We start from the raw sequence: 19440 nt of genomic DNA on the forward strand, positions 1-19440 counted from the left end.
GGAAAAGCCACTGAACAAGGTTACTTCTCTACAAGAGGTCACAAGTTGCCATACTAATAAATTCTCTTGAAGAGTGCAGTATCCTTCATAGCATTTGCCAGTCTTGGAAGATACCAAGTTAAGAAGATGAGTATAAAAATATTTTTCCTTTGGACTGGCAAAGCTTTCCCCACTGTGGGCTGCATCTGATATGCCTTGCCCTTCCCGCCAAATGCTCTCTATGATCCTCTTAGAACAAACTAACATCTAAAGAGCAGTGACTCCAATTATCTGAATACTATAATAAATGGGTGTTAGCTCCCTGGGGCAGGGACCATCTTCTTCTTCTGGGTTTGTACAGCTCCTAGCACAACGGGGTTCTGGTCTGTGGCTGGGGCTCCTGGGCACTCATGTACGACAAAGGATAAATAAGAGGAGAAAACCTGAGAAAATGTTTTGAGGTGGCTACGGAGGGTTAAATTAGTTAAACTGAGTGGCCACATGGTGGCAACAGAGGATAAGAGAAAGAGCAGTTCTTTAGAGAAGGCTTTCATACACTCAGGCAAAGGTTAAGCTGTGACTCCTCTTGTGAACATTCTAGGGTGACCAGACTGCAAGTGTGAAAAATCGGGACGGATGGGGGGGGGCGCGGGGTAATAGGACCCAATATAAAAAAAAGCCCCAAATATCGGGACTGTCCCTATAAAATCGGGACATCTGGTCACCCTAGAACCTTCGCCCCCCACCCAACTCTGATCCCAGGCCCTCCCCACAGGTGCTCATAGAATCCTAGAAATGTAGGGCTGGAAGGGACCTCAAGAGGTCTGCTAGTCCAGCGCGCTATCGGATTACAAGCTGAGTGTGGACAGACATACTCTGCTAGTATGACAGCAGTTGCTATAGTGTGTGCGTGACCAAGCATTCCTTTTGTCAGTATCTGTCTGTACCACAGGCCCTTTTTCTGTAAAAGTGACCCATGGTGCTAAAATGCAGATGGGTGCTAAAATGCAGCCTATATTCTCCTGAATTGTTATAGTAAGAATAATTCTCCCAGTTCTAATCAGTAACACGCTTACTGCCTATGAACTTCATGACTTAAATGAAACCTGACCAAAAAAACGAAACAAACAGCTGACCTTTCAGTAGACGGGCTAATGTTCTGCCCATATTTTGATTCTCAGTTACATGGCAAAACTGTCAGGACAGCACTACAGAGACAAGATGAGACTAAACAACCTCTAAGAGACGGGTGCGGCTGTTCGCTTTTGTCCCCGCATTGTCTATGTGCTGTTCACCTCCTCTCCCTGGGTGTACGGTTTGGATGCGAACGATCATACTCTCCCTTACCTGGGCTACTGCTACCATGGATTGTCTGCCCATCTGTCCACTTCTCCTACCTCCTGTGTCTCTGCTGCCACTTACACATGGGACATCTCCCTGAACGGATCTGCTCAGTCCCTACCCCCTCCTCCTCTCCCAAACCCTCCCCCAAGACCCTCTTCTGCATCCAATTAGGACAGTGAAGCTGCGGCTGCCCACAGCAGGATTGAGGAGATGAGCTCACTCCAGACAGATGTGGGGCATGATTCCTAGGGAATCCTGTTTCCTGAGCTGTGGTGTCCCCCTAGGCCAAGGATATTGTGGTGGAAGCAAGGCCTCCCTAACAGAGCTCTGATTCCACCGGGAGCAGTGAAACCCATTAGCGCTGTGGTTCCCAACTTGCTTTGAGTGGAAGACCTCACCTCTAACCCATCTGCACCTGGGATTCTCCACCACGGTGTTCCCTAATTGTCAGCGTGCTTGCTATGGCAAGAGCACTGGAGGGGGACTCCGAAGTCCTGGGTTCTACACGGAGCTCTGACACGGGCCTGCTGGGTGACCTTCAGGAAGACATTTCTTCTCTCTACGCCTCAGCTTCCCCATCATTAAAATGAGGATAATGATTCCAATCTTCTCGGGAATGCTTTTGGAGACGTATGGATGGAAGAGTGCTATACAAGAGCACTTCTTTAAAATCATCATCTGTTTTCTGTCTGTTTTCCCCTTGCTCTCCCCCCAACCTTTTCCACCTCCTCCTCCTGTCTCTCATTTTACTTGGGTATTATTTTTCCATTCTTATTCTTGTCCTTTGCCCTGCTCATTTCTCCCACTAACTCCCACCCAATTCTCTCCCCCCCTTTCCCCCAGCCACCAGCACTTTCCATGCCACAGAGATGGAGGGAGCAGCACTCTATAGCTCAGGGGTAGGCAACCCATGGCACGGGTGCCGAAGGCGGCATGCAAGCTGATTTTCAGTGGCACTCACACTGCCCAGGTCCTGGCCAAAGATCCGGGGGGCTCTGCATTTTAATTTAATTTTAAATGAAACTTCTAAACATTTTGAAACCCTATTTACTTTACATACAACAATAGTTTAGTTATATATTATAGACTTCTAGAAAGAGACCTTCTAAAAAGGTTAAAATGTATGACTGGCAGACGAAACCTTCAATTGGAGTGAATAAGTGAACACTCGGCACAGCACTTCTGAAAGGTTGCCGACCCCTGGTATAGCTCCACCTAAGCTTAAGCCTGGAGGACAAACCCCATCTCAGGTTGAAGGAACCCTGCGGTGTTGTCCCAGCTGGGGAATGGTGGAAAAGAGGAGAGAGTTAGTTCCGTTTCCTTTTAGCAGGTTTGCAGAGATTACCGCCATGATTTCAGAACGACAGACCTCACATCCAGAAGTCTCACCTCAAGCCACATGTACTGATCACAGACACACACAGGCAAGGCAAGCTCCTGCTCGGTAAATGGAGAGGAAGGATGGCCCAGCGGTGAGGGTGGTAGCCTGGGACTTGCAAGACCTGGGTTCAACTCCCTGCTGCAACACAGACTTCTTGTACGACCTCGGGCAAGTCATCTGTCCCCTCTGAGCCTCAGTTCCCTACCCGCAGAACAGCGATAATAGCCCTTCCCTTCTTCCCAGGGATGCAGTGAGGATACATACATTAAAGATGGTGAGGTGCTCAGATGCTACGGTGATGGCGGCCCTACAAATACCAACGATAGATTGGAAAAAGGGGGACACTTTCCTCTTCCCAGAATTGTTTTAACAAGATGGAGCAGAAAGCTGGAGTTAGGAACGGATTTAACAAGACCCCTCCTGCTGCAGCAGGTGACACGAGTCCCAGCTTTCAAAGTTATTCTTGGGATTTCCACATTAATCCTGTCCTAAAGCCTTTAAACCCACCTTATCATCATCGCTGCAAACACTATACAAACACGGAGATCTACGAGCTTTGTGCCTTGCACATCGATCTCACTGACTGTGCTGGATTGCAGTTCTCCTTTCTTCCCCCCCCAACTGCAAAAGATGTTAGTGACTAGAGCTATGGCTTCGACTGGTTTGTCACAAATCCACAAAAATTGCTCTAACACTAAGCGTGCAAAGACTCTCTCCCCTGCCTCAGATTTAAGCACATGAGATCCCCCAGGTGCTGTCTCTTTCACTCCTCGCGATTTCTCAGCACCTCACATTACTGGACCCTACAGTGGTAAAGATCTTGGTCACGGCTCTCCAGAGGGATAACTGAGTTTGGGTGCCTAACCTGAGGCATCTAACAAGGGCCTGATTCTCAGCGAGTGGGTGCCCAGCACTTTCTGGAACACTGGCTCCTTTAAATGGTCTCCAATTAAGCATCCAGAACCATCACTCTGAAAAATCTTAGCCCTTGTGATCAGAGAAGCGGTGTCTGTGGGCGCGTTTGTTTTCCAAAATGACTGACACACCTCCTGGAGTAAGCTAATTTCTCTTTGGTTCAGGTTCTTATATCTTTTCCATCACCAAAATGTCTTGGAAAAAGCATGCTAGCTTTCAGTCACGAAAGGATTAGATCTCTTGGATATGGCCTTAAATCCTGTTTTCTTCTACCACACTTTTAGTAACCCTTCAGGGTTTTCCTAATTTCCTCGGTTAACATTTCCCCTCTCTGCCAGCATGGTGTGAGCACTAGCTGGCTGCAGCTCAAAGGCGACTGCGTTTCAGGATTGCTTTTATTGCTTTGGGATGAAAGGTCTTCCTGAAAAGGACAATATTGTATGAAGAATGGCATCACCATGTTTCAGGGCATACGCTAGTGGGGCAGGATTTCTTAACCTGTCGGTCAAGACCCAAAATTGGGTCGTCAGGATGTTTCAAAGGGTCGCGTGGCAGCTCCTGTCCCATGGAGCTGGCTGGGCTTGCCTCCCTGATCCAGTTACTGCAACCTCTAGGGTCCCAGACCCACTCAGGGTTAGCCCAGCTGTCATGATGACGGGAGTCCAGGTGGGCTAAATTTGAGTGAGTGGCACTGCAATCCCATGAGCCAGGTCACAACTCCATTCACACAAATTTGGTCCAGTCAAGGGGGGCAGGGCCAAACCTGAGCGACGCTGCAACCCCAGACAGCCAAGCCCCGCTGGCCCCATAGCACAGGAGCTGCCACTGTGGGGTGAGTGCGGCGGTGAGCTGGGGCCGGGTGCGGGGCGGCCCTTTTAGAATCCGTTGTCCTGGAACAACCGGTTCTAAAAGGGTTTCTAAATTTAACAACCGGATCGCGCGAACCGGTGCGAACCGGCTCCAGCTCACCACTGGGTGAGTGACAGACAGGACCCAGCCACCCATTCCTCCCAGGGGCAGGATCTGACCAAAACCACCCCAGGACCTCCAACCCCCTGACTCAGAGGGAAGAGCCCCAGCCAGTCACTAACACCTGACCACAGATTTCTTCCAGAAAAGCACTGAGTGTGCAACTTTGCTAGTGCAGGAGATTGAAACAAGATGGCAGAACATGGTGGTACAGTCAGATCTCTTCGCAACCACCTCCACAGAGGGGAAAAAAGAGAATTCCTGTTTTACTGGCTTCTCCTGCTCCTCTTGTCCATCCCAGCTCAGCTCACTATCTTTTCCCCAGTTCCTTCTCCATTGTTCCCCTTCTCCTCCCTATCATGATATTTTAGTCAGAAAAGAGTTAAACTAAGATCAAAGAGCAAAAAATAAACTCTGCATTTCACTCTGTAATGGCATTTTTCTTTTAATCTTTAGTTGGTAACTCATGTATGAGCAGACAGGGTCCTAAACGTTCACACCGATCACACCCAACTGATTGCCACATCTTTGTCTGTCCCATGCCCAATGACTTCCCTGGCAGAGGAGTTTGTGTTACACTCCCCGGACCCAACAGCAGCCATTGCCATTTGGGGCTGGTAAGCTCAGCTGCTCCCTGAGAGGTATCCCAGAAGAGGGACTGCCTGGATTAAATCGAAAATCCTGTTCAAAGGCCAACTCCCCTTAGCAGATTGAATCCATGGATTCAAGAGGCTCGAAATTGGTTTCTCCTTCAAGGTGAGTTGGAAGGTTTCTAACAGCTGAGATCGAAGGTCAAGATTACGTGTTCCTCCTGAGCAAGCCAGTGACATCAGAAATGCTAGAGTAAAGCAGGAAGCGGCCTTCCTTATGTTGCCTTAGGGAAATAACGTCTAATCTTTCAAGAGACACAGAAACTAGAAGTGAAGTGTAGGCAGATACTGTAAAGTGAGAGAAAATTATTTTAATTTGTTTTTAAAATGTATTGATCTGTAATTTTATATTCTGATAATACACTCAGAAGTTTAGGATTAATTTTTTAAAAGTGATGTGATTTTCGTTGCCCCACTTTTTGAGACATTTGAAAGGGGCCTGATTTTCAAAACATGCTGAGCACCCGACCTCTAAAAGGCAGGTCTCCTTAAACTGTTACGTTTGGCCCCCAAAATCACAAGTTGTTTTGGAAATTTAGACTTTTTTTGCATGTATTTTTAAAGCATTTCCATTCACCCTTAAGGGGTATTCGCAATTTTAAAATCAATTCATTCTATTACTGATTTGGTATCTTAGAAAACAACAGCACTTATTTTACTTTTGCCATTCGGATCCAACCTGGGCTGTAATAATTGTCAGAGATTTTGTGTTAAGTAAGATATCTGACTTTTAATTTATATTGCAGCTTACTTAGTGTTTCATTGATGATCACTTTTATGCCAGTAGCAATGCTATTTTAAAATCCACTTTACACTTAAATCCTAATTGCAGGTGCTAACACTAGAGAGAATTTATTAATTTGTAAAAGTTACTGTACCAGATTGAGTCGTGTGTCACTTGCTTTCACCACTGATCTGATCACACGCAGGCCTTTGGATAACACAGGGAGTGAATGAAGAATCTAAGTCCCATTTTGTTTAATTAATCTTTGTAGAGCACTTTGAAGGTGAAGAGCACTATAAACATTCTGTTGAGTGAAATCTACCTCTGTGAAGGGCCAGCGTCAGCACTATGAACCATCTCGCACTCAAATCTTGGGGCTTAAGCAAAATTTGAGTGTTGCACACGCCTGATACTGACCTTTTGCACAAGGGTGAATGTCACCAATTACTAGTGACAGAATAAAATTAATAGCAGACTTGCTGCCAGAGTGAAAAGCTTAGACTAGGGAGAGAATAGTGTCATGGCAAGTTAAAATATTTCCCTATCATCTCAGGGCAATCCGTAGTCCACATGAGCTATTGGGTACAGTGTAACAGTTACATACCTTGTTCCATACATGTTTCCAGAGAACTCCGCATGCTCAATGAATTCGCCAGCATCAATTTCTTTCTGCATTTGTTCTCTGGTCACAAAGTGGTACTCTGGATCCAGCAATATTGAAAACAATCTACATCAGTGTGCAGCTTTCATCGGACTTAGAACAAGATAAAGGCTCAGGGCCATGTGTACACATTTGGAGACTTAAAATGTACTGAAGACCTAAATGCCTATGTTAGGCAACTGAATGCTTATTTAGGTGCCTAGCTTTCAGGCACTCAAATTAAAAAATGTGGCCCTTGGTTAACACATACAGAAACACAATGGATCCCCGCATCCCACTCATGGTATTTAGTTATTTCCAATGCATCTTTAATAATTGGCCGGATATACTGTTGCTGCTGCTAACGTTGCCTGTTCTACTCTCCAGATCTCCAGTGGCCTCTCTCATTACAGTGCCATGCTTACAACGCGCTACAATAGTAGATGAGAAGTCATTTCAGCCCAAATGCCTCTATTTTTAGAGGCTTATTGTGCCCTCGTCCCCGAAACAAAACCCACTTTGGCTGAAATTTCTTATTCTCAGTTGAAAGGTAAACTTTCCTTTGGGAAAGTAGGTAAAAATCTCATGTGGACCTTTTTGAGCTATCCAGGCATAAAGACACCAGTAAGACATTTCAGATGCTTTTTGGTGCTGGGTTGACTCTAATGTTGCTGCATTTTAAACCTCAGTTGCTCTGGCAATTGAATTAAATTACACTGTTCCCTCCAAGTCAGTAGTAAAACAATGGCCCCAGCATGCTTTTTGGGAGGGGCCAGGGTTCTGTTCTGTGCTACTGGAGGCAAGGTCTCTTGGAATAGGGATGAAATCCAGAGCCTAGCCTTTAAAATCTAGATTTTCAAAACGGGGTGTCTAGAGTTTCGCTCTTAAATCCACCTGTAGGTACCTAAATTAAGTGGCCTGATTTTCAAAAGTTTTGCGCACCCAGTAATTCCCATTGAAGTTAATGAGAGCTGCTGAGTACTCAGCACATTCCATCCTAAACTATTGTGTAACGTTACTGTGTGCTATTATGCAGCTGCTACCTCCTACAACAGAGGCAGCTGCATTTCATTTGAAGGTGAAGTGATCCCTGTGTGTAGTTTGTATCTTCAGTTTATAAGACCCTTTGGGATCATTCAGAATGAAAGGTCCTATGTAAGTGTAAAATACTGTTATTGGACATGTACTGAGTAAATACACTCCATAAACTCTAAGTAAATAAGGTCTGACTTCCCCACAATTGCACTTTCACGGAACGTGCCCATAAACAACAAAACTTGCTCAAACATGTACTTATCCATTGGTTACAAGCCCTGTTTGCTCTTCATTGTCTACCAGCAAAACTGGCTACTCCTCTCAGGTTCTGCAAGCTTTTGCATAGCGGGAAACGTCATCCAGAATTCTCAGAGCAGTAGCCCTGCCTAATCTGACAACACACACAAGTGCAATACACTGACCTTTGCCATTCACTTCTCCGACTCTTGGTTGCCTTGTCGTATCTGTAAGCAAACACAGTTTCTGTAATTTTGTAATTCACCCAAGAATAAAATAATATAAAAGCAATACAAAGCCACTTGCTCAGCAGCATACACAGGCTTCAATTCGATCACTTGGTAATTTGATTCTGTTTAATTGGATCAAGGCTTCTGGACCCAATTTGCACCATTTGTTTCTAGTTGCTTTTAACAGGTATTATTAGATGATTCAGTCATTGCTTATAGAGGAGAAGGATGGTCCAGTGGTCAGGGTCCTAGCTTGGGACTTGTGAGACCCAGATACAATTCCTTGTTCCAGCACAGACTTCCTGTGTAACACCGGGCAAATTACTTAGGGCTTGTGCATACAGAGAAAAAGCCTGCGTTAGCTACTGTGCTCTGCCTTCCCACGTAGACATTCTTACTGTGCACGAAGAATGCCTTTGTGCTCATTAGCTTAATAAACTTTGGCAGTGCATCATAAACTGCCTGAGAGAGTCAGTGTGGGGTAGCTACTGTGCTTTAAATTCACACCCTAGCTCACTGTGCATCAATCTCCTTGTGTAGACAAGCCCTTAACATATTGTAGCGAGGCATGTCGTTTCCCCCCCCACCCAAGAGGGATGAGCCCCCCTCGACACCAGAGTGGGTGGAGCCAGTGAGTTCTGCACTCGCCCCCGCAGAGGTCAAGGCATAGGACAGGAAATATAAAAGCCTGACCCCAGAGCTCATTCGGGACGCAGCCACCAGAGAGGCCAGACACCTCCAACCTAGCTCCCGGTTGGGAGACTCCAGCGACTTACAGCGGACCCGAGGACTGGCCTGACCTGCTGACGCCTGATGCCGACCAGAGCCTGGAGGAGCAGCCCGGCCTGCCCCTCGCCAGTTACCCAGAGGACCCCAGGTTGTTTGACCCCCCTGGAGGACACCGTCTGGACCCAGGTATCTCCAGTGGGGGAGTTCGGAAATAGCCCGGAGGCAGCCGACCCTAGGCTCTGGCAGTGCTGCAGCCAGACTATGTCAGTGTGTTGTGGCCAGGATCTCCACTGACTCAGCAGCAGGCCTTCTGGCACTGCTAGGACCCCGGGCTGGGACGCAGTGGAGTGGGTGGGCCTGCGTCCGCCCTGGGCTCAGGCTTGTTGTTTACCTGCCTTTGCTCAGCTCCTGCCTGAGGACCTGAGCCTTCAACTCACTGTTGCCCCGCCCCAACTCAGGGCCTGGGCCTGCTAATTGTATAAACTGTTGCTCAGCTCCTGCCTAAGGGCCTGACCCTTTGACTCGCTATTGCTCGCCGACCACAGGCCGGGCACGAATGACTGACTCTGTTTGCCTCTATTGCTGCCACAGCGAGAGACTCCCCCGCAGCCAGGCTAATTCCCCATCAGCAACTGGAAGGAAGTAGCAAGGTGCTGTGGTTCCCCACCGCTCCGGAGAGTGACGAGCCCCGGCCAAACCCCTCTACAGGTATGTACATACTACAAGTGCTGCTGTAGCTATGCTGCTGTAGTGCTCGTAGACACTTACGACTAGGGTGACCGGATGTCCCGATTTTATAGAGACAGTCCCGATTTTTGGGTCTTTTTCTTATATAGGCTCCTATTACCCCTCATCCCCCATCCCGATTTTTCACATTTGCTGTCTGGTCACCCTACTTACGACAGCAATGGAAGGGGGTTTTCCGTTACTGTAGTAAATCCACCCCCTTGAGAGGCATCTTCCATCAACCTAGCTGTGTCTATAGTGAGGATTAGGTTGACCTAACTAAACTGCACAGCTTGTGAAATTTTTCACAGCCCTGAGCGATGCAGCTAGGTTGACCTGCATTTTAGGTTTAAACCAGGCTTAAGTCGTCCTGTGCCCTAGGCCCCCCTCTGTAAAACAGGGATAATTCTACTTCCCTACCCCCACTGTATTGGATAAATTCATTTCAGAAGACTGAGGTGCGCTCATATAGATAGATTTAATGCATAAGGTCAGAGTTCTGAATGAGATAAGAGACCAAGTTAGAATCCATATGGAGACCGCTATAAGTTGTGTTATTTTGAAGCACTACCATGCAGGGGGGCTGGAACAATTTGTATACTGGGGTACTGAGAGCCACCGAACCAAACTATAAACTCTGTATATAATGGAAACCACTTCAAGCCATGGGGTGGAGTAGCACCCCTAATTCCAGCACCTATGCTATCATGTGCTCTAGAAACTGTGATGCACCCTATGGCAGTCAGCATGGAACACAAACTGGTTGGAATGGACTTGATCAAAAGGAGGATGTGGTCTCATCTATAAGCTTCTAAAAGCACTGATCAGCTGGGTGTAAGTGCTGTGCATGGATTTAAAAAAAAAAAAAAAGGCAGCCTAGGGGACAGATAAAGTCTATTTCTGAGCTGAACTGCATCTGAAGAAGTGGGGTTTTTTACCCACAAAAGCTTATACCCAAATAAATCTGTTAGCCTTTAAGGTGCCACCAGACTCCTTGTTGTTTTTGTGGATACAGACTAACACTAGCTACCCCCGATACTTGTGATGTGAGATTTTTGTTAGGTTGCTAGAGACATACAAAGAAGCATTATACATGTATCAAAGGGAGACATTTTAAAGTCTTTTAGTCTCAAGCACTTTTAAACTTATTCTGAAAGTCACAACATTCAGAGAGGAATTTGTGGAAGTCTGGGGCCAGGATTTTGCCAAGAACCTCCAAGCTACGGGTACAGAAAGTTCCTACTGCAGTAAAAATCCATTTGATAAGTAAACCTAAAGACACCACCCAAAGTCCCAGCAAAAATAAGCAACTAAGCAGAGCTGGACTTCAACAAGAATCCCATTGTTCTCAAAGCCTTGAAGATACTTCTAAGTGGTCAGTGAAGGCAGCGGGTGCTAACTGCACGTTTTGCAGTGGACAGGCCGTGTAAAAGACGACTAGAAATTCAACCCTAGCCATCCTCTGGGAATTCAGAATGCAATTCACCCAGGTTATAGACTGAGAATCTGCAACATCATTAACATTCAACAGTCGTTCTTTTAAAAATCAGAGGGGAAAAAAAATAGAACCACATTTTGCAAAGATGATTTAAAAAAACTGGTTTAAAGAAAGTGGTTAATGATCCAAGAGAACTTGTCTGAACTGGGCTACACAAATGTGCATTGTAGACTGGAAATTGGCGATGTATGGTTGCTAATATAGAGGGCCCTCAATCTAGACCTAAAACATGACTTTTTTAAATTCATTTTCTTTAGACCAAAGGGTCAGAGATTTGGGTTAACTTTTAAATCTCGCACAACTTCCCGGACACCGTATCCAGTGATAGAGGCTTTATCAATCAAATACATTTTAAAGCCTGCAAATGGGAGGGCTACATTTATCCTGTTCCATTTAAACATCTGAAATTGAATATCACCACCTCAAGTAATACACATCTTTTAGAGACTGTAATCACTGTGGGGCAAAGACTGTGCCTTCCCGTATGTCTGTACAATGCCTATCACTCGGAGAATGCTACTGGAAACAAGCAAACAACCAACATCTTCTTGTCACATCGATAAAAACAAAGCACAGATTATATCACAGGTCATCTACTCAGAGTCCTGTAGCAATGATCCAGTCATTTATTATTTAACTCCTTATCTAACTTTTCTAGTGCCCAGATACTAAGGTGGCTAGCACTCACCTATATATAATAAACTCAACATTCACAGCTCTCCACATTTTGGAGGTGGATGGGAGGGACAGTAAGTTAGCAATAATAGGACTATTTACATACTAAAGGAATCCACCACACACTTCTCACGTAGAGAAAACAAAGACTGCTGTATAGCTTACAGTTCTAAGCAGGAAAATAAATCAATGAGCCAAAACAATCACTGGCACAAGCAGGTAAGTAACTCAGTGTCAAGATATAAGAATCTGACTGGAAGAGCAGAACTATTCTGCTGACTCACCCTAACAGCCAGACCACATAGAGCCCATTAAATCTACCCACAGAAAGGTTAAAGCCTGCAGAAAAGCAGGTGGGGTCTTGCACAGAGGAATCTTAATCAGTTCTCTCGGGGTGTTTAGAGGATACAAGTCATATGTTTGTAAGTACAGTTCTGCTTTAGGGCTTTGTGACTTTAAGACTAAAGACAAACCCCAGTAAGGGATGACTCTGAACCAACATCCATTGCATGCTCTGTTAGGGGTAGCATGAAAATACCAACCCTTTAAAAGGTGAAATTCTAATGAAGTTACTGGAGTCCTGTCCATTTACACCAGTAGTAAAACCTGGCCCAAGTTATGTAAACATACTTACTAGCACACAAGTTAAGATAGATCCATTAACCCAAGCCACAACAGCTAACATGCAATTTTTATGATTTGGGGGCTATTTGAAAACTATGCGTAGTATCTATGCAGTCAGGCCCTTGGCTGTTATTAAGCTTCGGTTTCACTTTCCCTGCCCTCCCCCTGATGGGTTGCGCACAAATACTCACGAGAGACACTGAAGCCGAAGACATTGCCGTAGTCTTTAAGCAGCATTTTTAACAAAGTGCTCTTTCCTGCACCCGATGGGCCACTCAGAACTACCGGTCTTGGTCCCGTCATGGCTGCAGAGGGGGAAAAACCAAACACATCTCTTGGTTAGAAACACACAAGCATAAGAAATGCCAGCTTTAGATTCCAGCAGATGCCTCAGGCAGAGGGGAAGGTTTCTGTTCATTGCCTTCACTTACAAGCTACTGCAGCCAACTACGCAATCATCAGCAGACAAATGGCACCGCCTAGGGGAGGAAAAGGGGTATCAGAAGAAACAGTAGCAGTGGACCTGAGAGGAAATATGAAATCAGATAAGCATAAATTTTCACAATGTATGGCTGAAGTGACTAGTTTGGTGCTGGTGGTGAAATGTGCTGGACTGACAGCTCAGAGAGCAACATCCTCTCTCCAGAGAGAGAACACAAGATGAGCAGCAACAGGACAAGATTTCCTCCCACTGTGCCTCAACCCTTACCTGGAGGGAACATCCCTAGGCCAAAGTGAGCTCAGTCACCAGGATCCAGACAGTTAAGGCCTCTCTACAGAGACTGCTAACAAGAGGGACAGCTAGTGCCAAATATAGGGTGGATTCAATGTGACGTGGGCAAGTGCCCCCAAGGAACTGAACTGAGATCAAACTCACTTCATATAGTCCCACTGAACAGCAGTCAGACGGATGCCAGTGGCTACTAAGCTAGGCAGGATTCATCGTGAGAGCACAAGATTCGCTTTTGCCTATTACCTGGCCCCTGAACCATTTAGTCCCAAGGGATGGACTTTTCTCTAAACAGAAAAGGGACTAGTATTCCGTTTGCTGGACAGTATGAAGAAGCATGTTTACATGGGTATTTGGTTTGTAGGTTGTCAGGGGAGCTTTTTATACTCAAGAGTTGAGCCAAACCATGTTTTTCCCCCCAGTGTACCTACAGTCTTTATAAATGTCATCTGTTATCCCAATATAACACCTTGTACACACACAATGTGATGTTCATTTACCACATGTGTTTAATAAAGGTGAGCAAAAACATCTGCACTGCAAGGTCTCAAGGAAGTAAAACTGCCAAAGAACCAGTTTTGCTCATTTTTTCATTTTCACTGATGCCAGTGGAATAACATTTCTTGATCTAAGTGACACACTGATAAGAAACCTATGTATGATGCAGCTTGCGAGGGATGGGGGAAGAGAATCCAACTCAGCCATAAAAGCTTGAATCACAAGGCCGGAGATGTAAAAGAGCAACTGACCCAGGCACTGTAGATGTTGCCGCAGAACTTTCATCATGAACAAGCTGAACTGCTCATTTCAAAGAGGAAAAACCCAGGGAGACGGGCATGTCTTAGGAGACTGGTAACACATTGCAGAACCCTTCACCTTTACCAAATCCTGGCCAGGTTGGTAGTGACTGAAAACCATTACCGTCTGACAGCTGTTTGGTGGTCTCAGTCCAGTCTGCCTTGGACAAGAGTCCACATAACTCCCATCCACCATAAATAGTTGACAAACTCAGCAGAGGATGGAACGGGTAAGTGTGCTCAACACCCCCTCATTGCTAGAGTCATACCAGAGGCACTGTGGTGATGGAAGCCACCATTCTGTGACTAGGTGAGGACTTCCATCCCCATGGCTATCAAACACTGCACTTTCATCAGTACTGGGTTTACATGAAAATTTACAAAAAACTACATTATCATGCTGCAACATTTTGGACCCTGTTATGAGGGTGCAAACATACCCCAACCTTGGAGAGGGTGGGTCTTTGTCTCCCTCTAGTGGTTGCGCCACACAAGTGGATAAGGGTTTACTACAGCTACAAAAGTAGCGGAAATTACTCAAGCTTGAGCTCCAGCAGTAGAAGCCCCTGTACTGAAGGTTACAGGTTCAAACCCCAGTGAAGTCTTTCCTCAACTAAAAGGTAACACTCCTGCCCCCACTACTCTTCCCCCCCCTTCCCCTAAATAAAATCCCAACGTACATTCTGATCTCTGACTGCCCTCTCTCTGCAGACCCGGCCTCTTTTGGCTCAGCATCTGCAGACGACTCTCAGCAAGGATCTTACTCTCATGCAGTGTACAGGGAAGAGGGCTGTTTCAGACAGATGATGGAACTGAGTAATATATATTTTTTTAAGTTAAATAAAGCCTTTCTGTTGGTGGTCAGCGGTAGATGGGCTGTTAGGATGTGATCTGTGAAAAACACACAAAACCAGCCTCTTATCATACTTGGCAAGGAGTGAGAATTACTTCACAATACTCAATTGGCAGGCTCAGTGCCCTTCTTCCCTCCACAGGAGAGCCTAGCTTGGACCCTAAACTGGAAGGTAGGCAGCTCCTCTACTCAATCCCATCGTGACACTGAGTCACTGTGTGACCTTGGGCCAGACACAACCTACCAGCGACTGTTTGCTTACCTAGTAGGGGGGGAGAAGGGAAGAGGGAGTGTTCACCTGCATAATTCCCTGGGGTGTGAGGTGAGTTAATACTTAGCCAACGCTCATAAAGGTGCAGATGAATTGCATCCTGTATTGGCAAGCAGAGCACCCCCAAAGGAACAATCCTGCACTAGTAACAGTTGCTGGACTAGAAGATTCAGTAGGTCTCATCTCAATCTCGTAAAGACACAATTAGACACTTACAGAATTAGTTCCAGTCACATATGCACTGCAAGCTTACCTAACGTGACAATTCAGATTCAGGGCAGGTAGAACAGAGCAGGTGGATTACTTGTGTATCTCTAACTCTATTCTGCACAGCCCCACAGTCCATCCAGACGCTATATTTATAAATTCAGCAAGCTCCAAAATCAGCACACAAATCCTCTGTATACCCTATACAGGATATTATGCATTACCAGACACTTGCCTGACAACTACTCATCTCTGTATACACTGAAGGGAATTTTTATATACAAAAGGAAGTGTTGTTTGTACAGGATTCTACCAACACAAATTTATTTTATTACAAAAGAACCCCCATGAAGTTAATTACAAGCACTATTCAAGTAGGGACTGTACCATTTTACTCTTACAAAAACATAGCAACTGGAAAATGAAGAGACATTAGATTTACAGACGCTCCCCAACTTACGCAAGCGTTCCGTTCTGGAACGCCTTGCGTAAGTCGAATTTTCCGTAAGTCGGGAACGTATACCCAACAATTACGCAAAAAAAAAGCAGCAGCTTACGGAACTTTTTCCGTAAGTCCGGATTTGCGTAAATCGGGTTTGCGTAACCCAGGGAGCGTCTGTATTATTATTTAATTTATTCCCCAGGAATTGGTCCCTAGAGCATATTTATTAGTGCTTTATCCTATCTAGTTTTTATCACTTTCCTTGCGATATACATCCATGGTTTAATAAACCTCACAGTTAGAATTTCAACCTATATTGTCTTTCCTTCCAGCCCGTAGTCTTTGGCGGAGTCCCCACTAAATTTCAAGAGTCATGCTAGATACCAAAGTGGAGAAAATGCATTCCCGCCCACTTGCCAACTACTGAAGAGGCTACGGGATCTTAACTGTTAGAGCTGAGGATGAGGAGTAAGAAGCCCCGCGTTTTATTCCCAGCTCTGCTGCTAACTCACTGTGTGAACTTGCACAAGTCACTCAGTCTCCCTCTGCCTGGGTGTCCACTTTTCCCATCCATAAAATAAGGATAACCGCTAAGTGATAGGGTCATGACGAGGCTTAATTAAAATACTTTTAACAACGAGGCTCTGAAAGTGCAAATTATTACTGTGTTGTTCTAGGAAAGCCCCAGATATATAAGACAGCTTTTTCTCCAGCCCTTCAAAAGCTGAATATTGTAGTAACTAAGGCTACATCTTCACTACAGACCTTACAATGGCACAGTTGTACCACTGAAGTTGCGGTGCAGTAAGGTCTCCCAAGTAGCAACTCTATGCCGATGGGAGAGAGCTCTCCCGTGGGCATAATTAAATCAGCCCCAACACACCCTGACACTCAAATGCCAACGTGGATCTTTGCCGCTTATCTAGGCGTTAATAATTCACTCTTCACCACAGTATCTGCCTGCTAACAAGAATTCCTTAGGCTGCCTGAAACACAGAACTCTTTAGTCTCCTACTTGTATATGCCACTCAGGAGTGCTTGGATATTTTTAATTCTTGCTGTCTCCTCTTTTGCATTTTCTTTTCTCTGCTCCCATTTCTTTTCCTATCCGTTAACAGCCACTAACAGGAAAGGGAAATTTAAAGCAAACAAAATTTGTTACAGGAACTGCAATCTATTCAAAGCTGATCCGGAAAGGAGGCAGAGAGAATCGTGGTTGCTTAAATAGCACTGGCATATTAGCAGCATTCCCCAATTACATGGCTTACCTTTTACTTTTATGCCCTTTTAGTCGAAGTATAAAATCCAGCTCTTTGTAACAGCAACAAACTGATAATGTGAGCGAGCAGGCAGAAAGCTGAGCTATTTGTGAACCATCTAAACCCTTAATTACAGAGTCTCCACCTTAAAGGAGCCAATGAAAACTCTCCGCTGATCGTTAATCTCCTCCTGTGGTTTCTTCCACTCTCCTACTATTCTTATTGCTAAATCTCCAGGCATGCCCGGGTAACCCTCTGATAAATGCCAGCATAAGCCTTCCACATCAAAGCATACTCTGTTTTTTAAGAAATACAAAGGACCAACTTAAGTGACTGATCTGAAATATTACACAACCATAAAAAGAACATCTTAGCAGCAAAGACATGATCATCTATCAAAACAAGTACAATAGGGAAAGGGTTTGCTATTTAATTCAAGATAAAAGAAGGAAATTTGGGTCAACTTTGACTGCATTCTCAATGCTGAGCTCTCAGGCACAGCTGTAAAAAGATAAAAGGAAAATTTAGTAATCAGATCTTTATTTTATCTATACCTTTCTCCATAGATAGCAAAAGTTATTGCAACTGAACTAGGCCAGATTCTGATCTCAGTTACACTCTGAATTTACACTAGTAGCTCTGCTGAGTTTAATTTTATACTGACATAACACAGACTCTGGATCTACCAATATACAAGAATACAGTAGGCTTAGTGACATATGGGCATATGCTAGATTCCATGTCCAGCTCAGTCCTGCAGACAGATGGGGTTATTTTTGTAACCTAGTTTGAGTCATTACCTTGACTCTCACCTATGCCACTACTGATTTTTAAATGCTTCATGTCACTCTCCATTTCTATTTTCACCTTTGTGTAATCATATCAAGCTCCTCTACCTGCTGTTTCTGCTGCCTGTATTTCATTGCAAGTTTTATAAATGTCACCATAAACATGTTTGCAAACCAATCATATTGAACAGGGCCTATGCCTATAGCCCAGTCTACACTGGCTGGGGAAATGCGTTCGCACAGGGTTGTAGCTAGCAGTTTGGTGCTACAAAGCGGACAACTGTTCTTTACGTAAAAGAACAACTATTCTAGCCAATACAAGGCTAAGACTAACTCCAGGAGCAAGGGCCAAGCTCTGTTTTTGAGCCCTGTTTAATTTCTGCACATTCTGGTAACAGTTACAAATATGGTTTTGTCAATAACATGACCTGTAACTTCGCTGAGTGCCACGAAGGAGAAAGGTCTGTGTCTAAACAGGGGAAATGATATGGCTTAGGAGGAGGTCAGGCAAATTGGAGATTGCATACTAATAAGACTGGAAAATAACTGCTTTCTAACTACTTTAAGGCTTATTTTTAGCATAATCCTGTTAGACAGCAAGATAGACAAACGCTAAAAACTGCCAGGACGATTTAAATCATTTATTGCCATGTTTTTTATTGTACTGAGTAAGCCTGGTGTGCATTACAGCTGTGAGTAAAACCCTTTGGACGGTAATGGAATGCAGAGATTTCACCCATACATCAGTAGTGCCAATCCAGCCCACATCAGTAGAAACTGACAGAGGTGTTACCATCTGATGGCTCTTTAAAGGCCTCTGTAAAGCAAGTCTGATGGTCTCAGCCTAGATCCCGCTAGACAGGTGCCCACAGCACAAAAAACAACAGCACAGCTGGTCTCCTCGTTGGCAGCTGCACAGACATTACGGTCAACAAGGATCATTAGGATCATCTAGTCTGACTTCCTGCATAATACAAGCCAGATAATTTCACCCAAGGAATCCTGCATTAAGCCCATAATTTCATGCTGAGCTGCAGTATTTCTTTGAGGAAGACATCTAACCTCAGCATAAAGCCAAAGACTGACTGAGTCATGGGGACTGAACTATTCTTGTTCCTTAAAGACAGTCCATTTCTTGTAAGTGGTAAAAGATCTTATTGCTGCTCTTCGCACAGTTGCTTGTACAATATTTGGTCTGTAGCTAAATAAAGGGCTTCGGGCCTAAAGCTAGGCTCCTAAACTCACATTTTAAGGTTTGATCATTTTGGTGTCCGTCTCCAGAACTGTCAACCTAGCATCTTTCTCCAATACAAAAATTAATTTTGAAATGTAACGAGAAAGGTCTGATTTAGTGCTGCAAGTAACACGTGTCTGGCTATACTGGAGTGTTTGCCTTGATACACTCAGGGGCATTTTAAACAAAATACTCAGTATATTACCCTTTTGATGTTAAGAGGAAAAATAGGACTTAGTACGTAGGCTGGCCTCAAAGTGGAATTACACTGTCCAGTAAAATAATTTGGTAATTATAAAAATACCTTGTCTGTCCTTATAAGGGAATGCAAACAGAGGTGCATATCAAACACTCCACTGGTCTCTGAGCTGTTACTATATACCTTAGCACACTGAGGGTACAATCGTGATTGGTGTCTTAAGGTGTGACCGTAATACAAACGGTCAATCGTTTGGGCTTTCAGGCTCAGGTCCTGGAAACAGAACAGATAGCTGGTAGGATAA

At 44.8% G+C, this 19440-nt stretch overlaps 1 protein-coding gene across 4 annotated transcripts in view; it reads right to left on the bottom strand.

Annotated features, from left to right (window-relative positions):
• GUK1 (guanylate kinase 1) overlaps nt 1-19440 on the bottom strand; it is a 38042-nt gene that overhangs the window by 8135 nt on the left and 10467 nt on the right. For 2 of the 4 annotated variants that reach the window (XM_045004848.1, XR_006576843.1), the window contains exons 2-4: nt 12548-12661; nt 8060-8101; nt 6567-6663 (exon numbers count right to left, since the gene is read on the bottom strand). In XM_045004848.1, the coding sequence (XP_044860783.1) occupies nt 6567-6663; nt 8060-8101; nt 12548-12661 (253 nt within the window). Of the gene's footprint in view, nt 1-6566; nt 6664-8059; nt 8102-12547; nt 12662-12787; nt 12830-16924; nt 16944-19440 lie in introns of those variants that run through there. The other 2 variants (XM_045004850.1, XM_045004849.1) reach the window with 2 other exon arrangements.

The sequence above is a fragment of the Mauremys mutica genome, chromosome 2, assembly GCF_020497125.1.
Source record: "Mauremys mutica isolate MM-2020 ecotype Southern chromosome 2, ASM2049712v1, whole genome shotgun sequence".
Taxonomy (NCBI): domain Eukaryota; kingdom Metazoa; phylum Chordata; order Testudines; family Geoemydidae; genus Mauremys; species Mauremys mutica.